This window comes from Papio anubis, chromosome 4, assembly GCF_008728515.1.
Source record: "Papio anubis isolate 15944 chromosome 4, Panubis1.0, whole genome shotgun sequence".
Lineage (NCBI taxonomy): Eukaryota > Metazoa > Chordata > Mammalia > Primates > Cercopithecidae > Papio > Papio anubis.
The window spans coordinates 147064418-147078021 of NC_044979.1; the positions used below are offsets into that span (position 1 = coordinate 147064418).

Consider the following 13604-nt stretch of genomic DNA (forward strand, 5'->3'; position numbering starts at 1 on the left):
GGAGGAACCCTCCCAAGACCAGCCTGAAGTTGCGCTGTCTGAGGCCCTGCGGGAGCTCCTCTCCAGCGCACACTCGGGCCGTGCCAGCTCCTCGCCCTTGTGAGTGTGGTCCTCCCCGAGCTCTGGGGATTCCACGTTTTAAAGGCAGCTTTATTGAAATATAATTTATACTCAGTAAAATCCCCCAAGTTTATCTGTGTGATTTGATCCATGTTGACAGTCAGTTTCTTTCCACCCCCAGCTCGTGGAGGCCACCGGTCTGGGGCCTGTTGTTTCGGGCTTTCTTGGAACTTCATGTAAATGGAGTCCCACAGTTGCTGCATCTGTCATTGCTGACTGCACAGTGCTTTGGAGACACATCAACGTTGTATCAGCAGCTCATTTACTTTTATTACAAAGTAATTCTCTGTCTTGAGATTCTACCAAAATGGTCTGTCTGTTCACCTGCTGGTCCATACGAGGGTGGTTTCCTGTTCTTGCCAGTTAGGGACAGAGCTGCTGTGAGTATCTGCGTGCCAGACTTCCTGTGAATGTGGGTTTCCATTCCTTTGGGCTCTGCATCTAGGAGTAGGAGTGTGGGCTTTAACTTTTTTTGGGGGGGAGACAGGGTGGGGGCAGAGTCTCGCTCTGTCACCTGCGCTGGAGTGTAGTGACGTGATCTCGGCTCACTGCAGCCTCTACTTCCCGGGTTCAACTGATTCTCCTGCCTCAGCATCCTGAGTAGCTGGGACTATGGGTGTGCACCACCACACCCGGCTAATTTTTGTATTTTTAGGAGAGACTGTGGGGCTGCCCAGCCACCTTCGGGGGACACACACACCTCTTACTCCCTGGGTGACTGGGTGGAGCCCCCAGGCCCACCATATTGGCCAGGCTGGTCTCAAACTCCTGACCTCAGGTGGTCCTCCCGCCTTGGCCTCCCAAAGTGCTGGGATTCCAAGCGTGAGCCCCCGGGCCGGGCCCTAACTTTTTAAAACATTGCCAAACTCTTCCCAAGTGGCCGTACCATGGCAACATGTGGGGTCCAGTGACATGTTCTCGCCCAGGCCGATGGCACCAGAGCTGGGAGAGCTCTCTGCTATGGCACTGTCTGCTTTGGTATCTGGATCCAGCGGGGCAGCACGTTTCACTTAAATCTTTGTGTCTCCAGTGACCGACGTGCCCAGCATTTCCCATGTTCTCCACCTCGGCGCCTCTTATCTGGTGGCCGCTGTTTAGGTCCCTTCCTTCTGTCTGGTGCTGGCCTGCCAGGCCCAGCTGCCCACCTCTGCCTCCTGGAGCTCCCATTCCTCTCTCCTCACCCAGCAGGACTGCTGGGCTCTGTCTATGGCGCTGCCCCGGCCTGGGTCCTGGGGGACTCACCCCGTCCCTTCCTGCAACTCTGAGCTCTGAGCTGCCTGCTCTCCCTCACCGGAATCCCACGGTTCCTAATGTGTGTCTGGTTTCTGGTGACTGAGGCAGGAGGGTACGTCTGTGCTAGTTCCTCTAGCTTGTCCAGAAGGAGAAGTTCTAGAGCATTTGGGGCCCATGAGAGCCTGTCCCCCAAAGCTTCCTGGTGCCCCATCTGGGGGCCTCCTCTGCGCACACAGAGCGCGTTGTCTTGGGTCTCTTGGGACCCTAATGTCCTGCCTCGCCTCTCCTGTGCTGGGCCGTGTGGGTTTAGTGATGTCCCGTGTCTCCTGTGCTGGGCCATGTGGGTTTAGTGATGTCCCGTGTCTCCTCTGCTTGGCCGTGTGGGTTTAGTGATGTCCCGTGTCTCCTGTGCTGGGCTTTGTGGGTTTAGTGATGTCCCGTGTGTCCTGTGCTGGGCCCTGTGGGTTTAGTGATGTCCCGTGTGTCCTGTGCTGGGCCGTGTGGGTTTAGTGATGTCCCGTGTGTCCTGTGCTGGGCCGTGTGGGTTTAGTGATGTCCTGCAACCCCAAGCAATGTGGGTTTAGTGGATGTCCCAAGTGTCTCCTGTGCTGCAGGGTTTAGTGATGTCCCAACTCCTGTGTGCTGCAGCTTCAGGTGAGGTCCCCAGGTTCCTGTGCCTGTAGCTCTGTGGCTTCTTTGCTTTTTTTCCAAAGTCAGCTTTGGAATTTATTGGGCGAGGGAGAGTGATGCTGACCAATGCTCCTCGGGTGCTGTCTCCTCCCTCGATGCAGAACCCAAGTCGCACTGTGGGGAGGCCCAGACAAATTTGTGTGTGGCTCTGGCCCCAGGCCACAGCTACCTGCTCCACTCCACTCCTGCCCTGTCCACACCCTCTCTCATGTAAAACATTTTTTGTTACTCGGAAACTTCATGTCTGACCACTTACCCTGTTTGAGCTACAAACAGCAGTGCGTTTCCTTGAGTGACAACAGGGCCTTCTCTGTGTTCTCTCCACGTTCCTGTTCTTAGGAGCACCCACCTGTGTCTTTTCAGGTTATGAGTGAGAGGTGGCTGAGGTGTCCTGCACCCACAAACCTTGTGCTGCGGAATGTCTGTAAGCCAGACCTGAGCTCCCTCCTGCCTCCCTGCCACTCCCCATCTCCATGCCTGTGGAGCGTGCGCTCCATTTCACGCTCTGGCCCCTCTGCCTGCTGAGCTTCTGTCCGGTGGCTGCTCTGCTGAGAACCCTCCGCCAGGAGTCACCTCTGACTCAGGCTTGTGCGATGTCCCATTTGGCTGTCCGTTTGGGAAGATTCAGCAGGTTACAAACAACCTTGTTTCATTTTGTTTTACATCTTTGTGTTTGTTTTTTTGACACAGTGTGTCACTCTGTTGCCCAGGCTAAAGTGCAGTGGCACAGTCACGGCTCACTGCAGCCTCAACCTCTTGGTCTCAAGAGATCCTCCTGCCTCAGCTCCCTGAGTAGCTGGGACCACAGTCGTGTGCTACCACGCCCAGCTGATTTTTAAATTTTTTGTAGAAACAGGATCTCTGTATGTTGTCCAGGCTGGTCTCGAACTCCTAACCACAAGCAGTTCTCCTGCCTTGGCCTCCCTAAGTGATGGTCTCGCAGGCATGAGCCCCATGCCTGGCTGAAACCATTTCTCTTTATGGTAGCAGAACCGTCCTCCTTTTCCTCCCTAATTCGTCCGCCAGGGTGCTAGAGTATATGTTTTAATGGAAATATAACACAATACACCAAAATGCACACATGGTAAGTTTTCAGTCTGTCAGACGACAGAGTGAGTGCGTGTGTAACCACCCAGTGCAGGCGAAGACACAGAACCTCACGGGTCACACAGGACCCTGTGGATGTCTCACTGCAGCCTGAGCGACACTTGTGTGTTCAGTCTTCGGTGAAAGGTGGCTCTCACTGTCTGGAAGCCGTCTCTCTTCATGGCTGGATGGCTCCTGTGATGCCCGTTGCTGTCTTGGTTGCCTCCTGGGGAGCACTCAGCTTGTTGACATCTGCCTTCCTGAACCCAGGGCCCTGCTCAGCGCCAGGCAGGCGTGTGAGCCGAGCCACAGCCGCTCCTGTGGCCGTGCAGTTGGCCTCCCGGCCCCGTCCTGGGGCTGCACTCTCTTGGGAGCTGCTCCAAGCAGGCCCTGCCCAGGTACCTGAGACCAGTGTACGAGTCTGAGTGCAGGGCTCCGCGGCTCAGAGTCACCTTTCGCGAGTGACTCTGGCTTTGAGGTATCTCAGAAATCTCACTGGTCTCTGTTTCCAGGCCCTGGGTCATGTGAGGATTTCAGATGCATGCGTTTTTTTTTTCCAGCCATTGACGGAAGTGCTGGGCTGATGGGGCTGGTACAGAGGTGGACGCCTTGGCCTCAGGCTGTGAGCCACCTGTGAATGAATGTGAATGAACTTGTCTTCAGGCACACGTTACTAGTGCTGTCCTCACAGAAACCTCGTGAAACCTTCTGGAGATACCTGAGGCCTACCCACCTGGCACCGGAGGCTGTGAAGGCTGAGGTTGCCGTGGCCTGCCTGGCCTCAGCAGGTCCCTGGGCTGGCCACCGTGGTCATCGCTCCACCCTGCAGTGATGCTGTGTCGGGAGGCATGGGAGAGTGGGGTGGGCCCGGGACTCACACACGGCTCCCAGCCCTGCTGCTTCCGGACGTCCCCGCCTCTTCCAAGCTGCACCTGTGAAGTGCCTTTGACCTTGCGAGGTTGCCGCGTGGACTGATGTAAATGGGGATGACAATGTGCCTCACCTGAGGCTGGTGTCCACGGTGCCAGCCGCCTGTGTGCCCAGGACAGTGTGCCAGGCGTGGCAGACATGGCCAGGCTGCAGGGGGTGTGGGCGGCTCTAACGGGTGCTTCTCGCTGCCCAGGCCAGCTCAGAGCCTTGCCAGGGGTGCGGGCAGCTCTCATGGGTGCTTCTCGCTGCCCAGGTCAGCTCAGCACGTGTTGTCTTCCCCCGTGTTTGGGATGGTCTCTGGCCTGGTAGCTTGTGGATGCGGGTAGACCTGGGCGGGGTATAGGGCTGCGTGAGGAGAGCATGAATGTGGACGGCGACTGTCTCCCACGTGCTGAGGCTCTGCCCAGGGATATGGGGTGCCCCGGATGCCCTGACGCGGCTCCCTGTGTCCCTAGAAATGCCTGGGGCTGCAGGTCGGTGAAGTGCGTCGTATCTAGGCCCAGATTGGTGGATGTCCCTCTTCCATCTGCCATTCCCAGTCCCAACTGCTGGTGACCCCAGCAGTGGCCGGATTATCTAGGGTTCAGCTGGCTGTGAGGAGGGCAGTGTGCTGCTCCCAGGCCCTGAGGCACCAAGCTTTCCAGTGTGCGGTCCACACAGCCCAGCGTGACCACGGCCACGTGCCTCCTGATGACAGCGGCTGGGCGGGCTCCAGGGCCTCCTTGGGGCAATGTGAGGGTGCCAGGCAGGGCTGGTGGTGGGCAGAGCTCAAGGCCGGGCAATGTGAGGGTGCCAGGTGGGGCTAGTGGTGGGCAGAGCTCAAGGCCTTCCCTTCACCCACAGGCATTGCACAGGGGTGGTGGGCAATGGGAGTCGCTCGGGTGCCCCACTGAGTGGGGCACCACACCAGAGGCTTGGGGGGCTCAGGTGCTCACACCTGCAGCCTCCATGGGAGCATCTGGAGCCTGGGTTTGACTCTGTTGTGGTGTCCAGAACCAGTGGGCACCAGGATGGCCCATGGGAAGTCCAGAACCTGGCTCTGGCTGGGCCTGTAGGGGAGCTTGGGGGCCCATGGTCTGCAGAGTGGACAGGCTGAGGATTATCGGCTGTTGCCTCAGCCACGTTCCCCAGGCTGTGTCCCCAGGGGCTGCAGTGCCTCGTTTTCTGTTTCTCCAAACATACTTCCCCCATCCCTGCCACATGTGCACATGCCACACACAGGTGTGCGTATACATACCCACACTTGCATACACGCACACACAGACGCCTCCCCGCCTTGGTCTCTCCTGGTGACTTGCCCAGTGGTTTCTAGTTGCCGCTGGGCCAGGCCTCTGCCTGCCTCTCGATTCCCCCTCATCCTCAGGCCTGCTGGGCCTCTACCCTGCAGATCCCACATCCCACCACAGCCTCCTGCCTCACTCCTAGGCTGGTCCTCCATCTCTTTCCTGGCCTTTCGTGTGTACTGTGGCCTGGGGGGTCTCACAAGGCCCCCTGCCTGGCCCTTCTTCCTGGGTTCCTCTGTGCTGTGGCCTGGGGGGGTCTCACAAGGCCCCCTGCCTGGCCCTTCTTCCTGGGTTCTAGGACAGAGCCACAGTGTGTTTAGGTGGTGGGGGCTGTAGGGAGCCAAGCGGGGTCGTGGGAAGAGTCAGGAAGGGGCAGAGGCAGAGGATGTGGGGGAAGGCAGGAACCGCAGGGGCAGGGGCCCAGGGCAGGGGTCTCCGAGGTCCTGAGCCCCGTGCACCGTGCAGGTCGTGGGTGCAGGGTCACTGTCCCCAGCAGGAAGCCGGACTGCTGATGTCCCAGCACCACAACAAGGCCCAGCCTTGCTGTTCCATGAGGCCTGTGAGGAGGAGGTGGCTGGCTTTTCATTGCTGGCTTTTCTACCCTTACTGTGGGGTCAAGCCTTGTGCCCTTTGGGGAGTGTGTGGGGGCAGGAGACCCTTCCCGCCTGGGTCGGGGTCCTGCTTGGGGGTGGCTATGGCGGCGGAGCTGCTCTGAGGTGGGGCCTCTGCCAGGAAAGTCACCTGATTCTGTTCTTTAAGCTTGAGCCTGCCAGGGAGAGTGAATTGAGTCCCTCTGATCGAAAGTCCCATGCTGAACCTTTCCCTCCGTCTTTCCCCAATTCCACAGTCCCTCTTGGGCCCACCCCTGGCCCCCCTATTCACAGTCAGTTTCCTGAGAGAGGTTTTTAGAATGGACCTCGGTTCTGTCAAGCCTCCCGCAGCCCACTCGGTCTCCATCTCCATCAGTGGGCTCTGGGCCTCGTGAGGCGGCCACACTGGCCCCTGACACTCCTCTGGCCACCCTCTGCCCGCTCTATCTCTGTCTCCATCAGTTGGCTCTGGGCCTCACGGAGTGGCTCTGCTGGCCCCGCCCACCCTCTGGCTGCCCACTGCCCAGCTCCTGGGTCCCGTTGCTCCATAGGGAGTGGAGGCTGCAGGGTAGTGGGGTTTGTGTTCCCCGCAGTCCTAGAAATGGGTCCTGGCCCACCCAGTCTCAGGCCGAATCCTATCTTGTCTTGCAGGCTCAGCTGTCGCAGGCCCTGGAGGAGCTGGGAGGCCAGAAACAAAGAGCAGACATGGTGAGTCAGACACAGGAGTGGCTGGGATTCAGGACACCTGGACCCTGGGTCTGGGCAGGGACGCCTGTCCCCGTAAGCCCTTAGGCGGCAGGCACCAGTGCATGGCTGCCTCCTCTGTCGTTGGAAGCTGTGTTGAGGGGGGAAGGGTGTGTGAGAAGCCTGACTCCCATCTCTACCAGTGACAGGTGGCGCACGCCTGGGCAGAGCACAGCCCCTCGGGCCCCACCACCGTGTTTGTGGCAAGGGGGCAGTGACATGTTTGCCGCACGAGGCCACGGTGTCAGAGGCAAAGCAGGTGTGCGAGCCCGCGAGGGGTCTGTAGCGAGCTAGGCATCGGTGCTGTGGCTTCGTGGACCCCTGTCCTGACCGCACAGGACCCGAGTCCCTAGTGGGACAGTGCCTCAGCTGGGGCTCGGGCGTCACTCAGCATGGGTCCTGACCGAGAGAGGGACGTCTCCAGTGAGTGCTTCTCTGCCGTCTGTGAATGCGGCAGGTGTGCTTTTAAGCTGTTTTCTCCTCAGCCCACATCGGCCCCACTCTCGCTGGTTTGGCTGCCTCCGAGCCTGGGTGGGGCCACAGTGTGGGCCGTGGGGCGCCAGGCAGGCTCTCCTGGTTTCCGGACCTCCAGTGTTAAAAAGCCGCCCGCTGTCGTAGGGAACAAATGGGCTTTGCTTCTGAAGCGTTTTGGCCTAAACAAAGTATAGGTTCCGTCCATGCTGCCCTGGCCTTGGCCATGTCTGTGAAGGACACGGACAGCCCTGGGGCATGCGTGCGTGCGTGTGGCTGCATATTCTGTCCCAGGCCACGCGTCAGGCTGGCCTGGGTCGCAGGCGGAGCGGCTGTCAGCATTGTACGGACCCCAGGGCCTGCAGCCCAGGTCGAGGCTCCCATCTGGGTGTCCTTGCTTGCCGGCTCGTGACTGGGAGCTGGTGTCCTGGCTCTCAGGGCCTCCACCTGGCAGGGGTGTGCCGAGGGTTCATCGCTTGACAGATTCTGGGGCCGGCTGCACAGCCTGTGGTGATTGTGGCTGTGGCCATGGTTACAGGCCCTTCCCATAGGGCAGGGTTGAATGGGGTTGGAAATCACCCTCTTGAGAGGTACAGGCACCAGGGCCTAGGCTGGGAATGGGCGAGGGTTGTCTGCCAAGACCCTGGAAGAAGCTACCAGTGGCACAGAGAGGCAGCAGCAGGGCACCGCACGGGTCTGGGTCTGGGCAGAGCCGGCATCCGCAGGACCAAGGCCAGGCGGGCTGGTGACAGCTGCCTTGAGGCTCCAGAACAGTCGCTGTTCACTCAGCAGCTGCTTAAGGACATTCCTCTCGGTGCTGGGGACGCAGCAGCCAGCAACACAGGCTCCTGCCCTCTGGAGGCACACTGTTGCCGAGTGAGCAGTCAGTGGCCCATAGGAGAGTGAAGGACAGAACTTCCGGTGGTGGCAAACGCAGGTGCCACAGTTTCCCGGGGCCGTTCTGCAGAGCGTCCTGAGCCAAGCCTGGGGGACCCGACTGTTGGTGGTGGGAGTAGCGGGGCAGGCAGGGCCCAGGACCCAACAGCGAGGTTCGGGTTGACAGAAGCGGGGCCCATGGTGGTTGGTAGTCTGACCTTGTGGGCCCCGTGTGGTCACGGCAGGGCTGTGGTTTCGTGGGTGGAGTAGGTGATGACGCAACCTGGTGTCCATTCATAAAGGATGCCTGGCTGCTCTGTGTAGGGCCGCAGGGGGTGGGAACTGGCAGGGCTGGGGCTGGCCGGGCTGGGAGACACAGGTGCCCTGGCCTAGGACTGCAGTGGGGTGCGGAGGTGTGGTCCGAGTCGGCTGTGTTGAAGGGAGATGCGGGTGAGGTAGAGAGCGTGAGGGCCAGGAATTGAGGATGGCTTCAGCATTCTGCCCTGGGTAGGCTCATGGTATGGGGCGGGGAGTTGGGGGTGAAGTGTGGGAGTCTCATGCCTGCCACACGTTGGGTGCACAGGGCTGGAGGCTTTGAGTCAGTGCCCTGGGGTCAGAGGTGCCCATCCGCTCTGCATGGTATTTCAATTGTCGGGAATGAGTAGGTAGCAGAGAAGTCAGAACCGGAGGCTCAAGCCTCTTCGGGGTGTTCCAGCGTCCTGGCATCTAGTCTTGGGGAGCGCCATGAGTTTTTGGACTCCGTGGAGGGCAGGTCCATTCACAGAGCCCTGGAGAAGGAAGTGTTTTCAGGGGACAGTCAGACTGCAGAGAGGACCCAGAAGGAGAACAGAGGATTACCCTGGGCCCTGCAGCCGGCGGTTCGTTAAAGAGAGGGAGGGCACAGAAGGGCCTGCTCAGGGGCTGGGCCTGGAGCCGGAGGGAGATTTGTTTCACCTGACGGGCAGTGGGAGAGCGGTTTATGCTGATGGGAGCCTCGCTGTAGTGACGGGCGTGAGGTAGGGCTGGGGCAGTAGAGGGGCATTGAAGTGGACGGGGACCAGCAGGTTGCTGGAGCTTCCTGTCTCTTCCTGAAGTGGGCATGAGGTGGACTGGCCTGTGAGAGTCCCAGCAGTCCCGCTGAGGTTTGTGGTGTAAACTTGGAGCCAGGTTGGGCGGCAGGCTTCTGTCTGCCACGCTCAGGTGCTTCCCGGCAGACACAGTCGCTGGGGAATGGGGGTTCGCCTGGGCAGGTTTGCCAGGGGAGCACGGTGGAGGGAGGGAGGCGGGGATGTGACACTTGGCTCAGCGGAAGGAAAAGCAGGCTGTTGGGGGCTCCAGGACAGGCCTTTCTTGGGTCTGGGTTTTAAAATTGGAGTATGAACCATGTTTCTCTTCAGGCTGTAGAAATACTGGGGGGCTATTGTTTTGTTTATTTTCCTCCCTGTGTTCTGCTGTGAGCTTTCACCGCTGATGGAATTTGCAGGGGAACGCATCATAACTGTATTGTTTAATGGCAGGTCTGAGACTCAGTTTCCATTCCTCCGCCTTCATCTGAGACGGCTCAGGGCAGGCCTGAAAGATGCTCCTGCTTCAGTGAGTGGGTTAGGGGGCTCTGTGGACTGTGGGGTCTGGTGTCCATCAGTGAGCGGGTTAGGGGGCTCTGTGGACTGTGGGGTCTGGTGTCCATCAGTGAGCGGGTTAGGGGACTGTGTGGACTGTGGGGTCTGAGTGTCCATCAGTGGCCAGGCGGGGTTACAAGGGGCTCTGTGGACTGTGGGGTCTGGTGTCCATCAGTGAGCGGGTTAGGGGACTGTGTGGACTGTGGGGTCTGGTGTCCATCAGTGAGTGGGTTGGGGGGCTCTGTGGACTGTGGGTGGTGTCCATCAGTGAGTGGGTTGGGGGGCTCTGTGGACTGTGGGGTCTGGTGTCTGGCAGTGAGCGGGTTAGGGGGCTCTGTGGACTTGGGGTCTAGTTCCCCTGAGTGCAGGTGTTCAGGAGATGACAGGACCCTCTTCCGCCTGTGTGGGGGGTTGGCAGGGGGTTGGTGGGGGGCGTGCCCAGGCACTCTCTGTCCGGTGCTAAGCTTCTCCTGGTGACCAGGCTTTCCTGGACGCCACTTCGGTGGGGTCCCTTTTCCTGTTGCCTCTGGAGCAGCCTGGGGTGGGGTGGGTGCTGTTTGAGGAGGGATGCTCCCATCTGAAGATGCCCTGTGGAGACCCTGGTGTTCTGTGTGTCATCACGCCGGCTGCCTCACTGTTGGCCTGAATTGAAACGCGCCCGGAAGCCACGCTTCCGCGTGTGCAGGAGGCCAGGAGGGTTAGAAATGGAGTTGTCTGAGCGCAGGCCAAGCCCTCAGCATTATGGCTGAGCCACCTGCCTGGCGCCCACAGCTGCTCTGGAGCATGGACTCCCCACATCCAACAGAGGCATGGATGCCTCGGAGCTGGCACCTTGGCCCAGGCACCGGCCCTTCTCCGGCTGCACCTTGGCCCGGGCACCGGCCCTTCTCCGGCTGCAGGTGGTTTTGGAGGAACCGCTCACTCCAGGCCTCTTTCGTGGGGAGGGAGCTGGAAACTGGTCTTGGGCCTTCGGGCGGGGTAGGTGTGGCCGCCTCTGGAGTGCTGGCTTCCCTGGATCTCTGGGTCTGGTCAGGGGACTGTGAGGAGCACTTGGTACAGCGCTGGGCTGGAGGTTTGGCTGCTTTTCAACCTGTGTTTTTTCTTTTTTAGCCCATAGAGTTTCTGTTCCTTATTCATTGTACCCAGCAGTGTTTAAGCTCTAATGCCTGGGCCCCAAGCTGCAGCATTGGACTTCGAATTTGGTGGTGGGAGGATTGCCCCCAAGCAGGATCGTGATTTTACCCCTCCCCGGGTTGAGCTCCTGTTCCTGGCCCCCATCCTTTGTTTGGAGCCATAGGCCCTCCAGATGGGCTCCCGAGGGATGAGAGGAGGGGTCTCGTTGGCTCTGTGCCCCTCTTGCCATGCAGAGCCCTTCAGAGGAGGTACTGGGGAGAGCAGTGCCAGGCAAGGGGGCCACAGGCACCGTGGTTGGTGCTGGCCCCTGCCAGGCATGCCTGAATGCCAGTGGCCTCCCTCCCCTGCCCCCCACCACCTCACTGGGCTCTGCAGCCCTGGGCTCCAGGTCGCCCCTTCTCCGTGTGACCCGGAGCCCTCACTGTCCTGGCTTCTTCCCCGGGGATTATAGGTGCAGGCGCATGGTCCTGTCTGAAGGGGTCTCTGGGCTGTGGGACAGCCTGACTCCCTTTTCATTTTGTGGTGGAGGAACCAGAGCGGGAGCTCGCCCTGAGCTGGGATGGCTGGAGTCACCCCTGGTTCTAGCTCTGAGGCCTCTCCCACCCAGTTCCCTGTGACTGGCTTGGCAGTGGTTGCTGTCTGGGGAAGGGGCTCCCCTGTTCCTGGAAAGGCTGGGGCCTAGGTGGTCTGCACCCTCAGGGCTTGTGTGGAGAAGCCATATTCCAGGCAGGGCTGACTGCGTCGCTCACGCCTTCTATCCACAATGGTCTGGGACGTGGCCCTGGTACCCGTCCTGTCTCCCAGCCTGCAGCTCCTTTACCCGCTATTTTCCAACCCAAAGTCATTTTGTTATTTAGGAAAGGAGAAAAGAGAGAAAAAAGAAAAAGTTAAATCTTTAGTTAATTGCCAATGACAAGACAAAGGCACTCTGACTTTCTTATTAATTAGCAAACCCGTACTAATTAGTAAGCATAAGTACAATTCATGGTTTCTTCTTTAAATGCAATTAATATCGCAGGGAGAGATTTCTTGGGCCATCCTTGTATCATTAGCAAACCCCTCTCATTAGCTAGGCCCGCAGTGGCTGGAGATAGGAGGCTTTTGATTACAGCTATAAAAAGTCCTCTAATATTTTATATACTTTGGGGAGTGGGGAGTGAAGATTTATTTTCTGATTTAGAGGGAATTATGCTGCTCTCAACTCTGATTAAGCAGCATCTTCCTTGATTCCTGATTTCCCTTTGTGGCCCCTCTCATCCTGCTCCTTGCTCCCAGGGGCACCCTGTGCCGAGTCTGCCCCACCAAGGGCCGTGGCTACCACAGCACTGAGGCCCAGCCAGGCCGCTTCCCATCCCCCACCCTTCTTTGTCCATCTCTGAAATGGGCAGGGTGTTGAGGCCCCCTCTGAGTTGGGCCTAGCAGCAAGTGCTTTACAGACGGATTCTGAAATCTGGCGACTATGAGCAGGGCAGGTCCCGTGGGCCCCATGGAGAAGCCCTAGGCTCTCTGGGGTCTCCCGCGCAGGAGCTTGTGGTCCGTGTGGCTCTCAGAGCCTCTGGCTTCTCATGGGACGGTGAGGACACCAGCAAAGCTTGCCCTGAAGAGACTCCCAGTGAGGCCTGTGTGTAGCCTGTGAGATGGCCACTAAGGACATATGCTTAGACCCTGGGGGCACCCTGCCTGCCAGGGCCCGTGCTGAACCCGGGGGGACCCTGCACCCAGGAGCGATGTGTAGATCTGGGGGCCCTGCCTGCGCTGGGGGCTGTATGTAGACCCTGGGGGGCACCCTGCCTGCCCAGGAGCCGTGTGTGAACCTGGGGGACCCTGCACCCGAGGAGCCATGTGGCAGACCCGAGGACCACCACGCCAGGGCTGTGTGTGAACGGGGGGACCCTGCACACCCAGGAGCGTGTGTGATCCCGGTGGACCCTGCACACCCAGGAGCCGTGTGTAGATCCCGGTGGACCCTGCACACCCAGGGGCGATGTGTGAGCCGAGGGGGGACCCTGCACACCCAGGAGCCGTGTGTAGACCCGGGTGGACCCTGCATGCCCGAGGGCTGTGTGTGAACCGGGGGACCCCTGCACACACCCAGGGCGTGTGTAGACCCGGGGGGACCCTGCGCACCAGGAGCCCGTGTGTAGACCGAGGTGGACCCCTGCATGCCGAGGGGCTGTGGCCTTGAACCGGGGGACTGCGCCCGAGGGCCGTGTGTAGACCCGGGGGGACCCTGCACACCCAGGGGCCGTGTGTAGACCCGGGGGGACCCTGCACACCCAGGAGCCGTATGTAGACCTGCAGGGCCCCACACGCATGGGAGACATGGTTGGTGCCTCTGTCCTCACTGGTGCTGATACTGAGGATCGACCAGACAGCTGTGAGCCCCTCCTCAGTGCCAGTCCTCGTGGCTGTGCCCTGCCCGGAATCTGTCTAGTCACATCCACCAGCATGGCCAGTGCCTCCAGATGAGTGATCATGAGAGCCTCCTGGTTTGGGAACTGACAGTGCCTCATTTCACCTTCTGGATCCATCCTGCTGCATGACTGAGCCCTACTTCTGACCAGAGTGCTTCGTGTGTGGGGCATGCTGCAGGGGCTCGCTGCTGGTACTGGGGTTCTTTGTGGCTGGTGGCAGCCTCCTGATTCCTGGCAGAACATTCAGTTAACACTGCACCAGCATGTGTGTCCCCACGTGCCCTGGTGTGCAGGTGTCCTGAGCTTGGAGAGGCTCTTTGGGGCCAGGGATGTGTCTGGGGCAGGTCTGGGGAATGGCTCAAGGTCTGAGACTGTGTCCTCAGCTGACTCTCCTCCCCTCCAACCCTGGAGGCG

At 59.7% G+C, this 13604-nt stretch overlaps 1 protein-coding gene across 14 annotated transcripts in view; it reads left to right on the forward strand.

Annotated features, from left to right (window-relative positions):
• Positions 1 to 13604, forward strand: part of MAD1L1 (mitotic arrest deficient 1 like 1) — a 414177-nt gene that overhangs the window by 221582 nt on the left and 178991 nt on the right. For 13 of the 14 annotated variants that reach the window (XM_003895654.5, XM_017956539.3, XM_017956540.3 and 10 more), the window contains one exon: positions 6584 to 6640. In XM_003895654.5, the coding sequence (XP_003895703.1) occupies positions 6584 to 6640 (57 nt within the window). Of the gene's footprint in view, positions 1 to 6583; positions 6641 to 6676; positions 7134 to 13604 lie in introns of those variants that run through there. The other variant, XM_017956554.3, reaches the window with a different exon arrangement.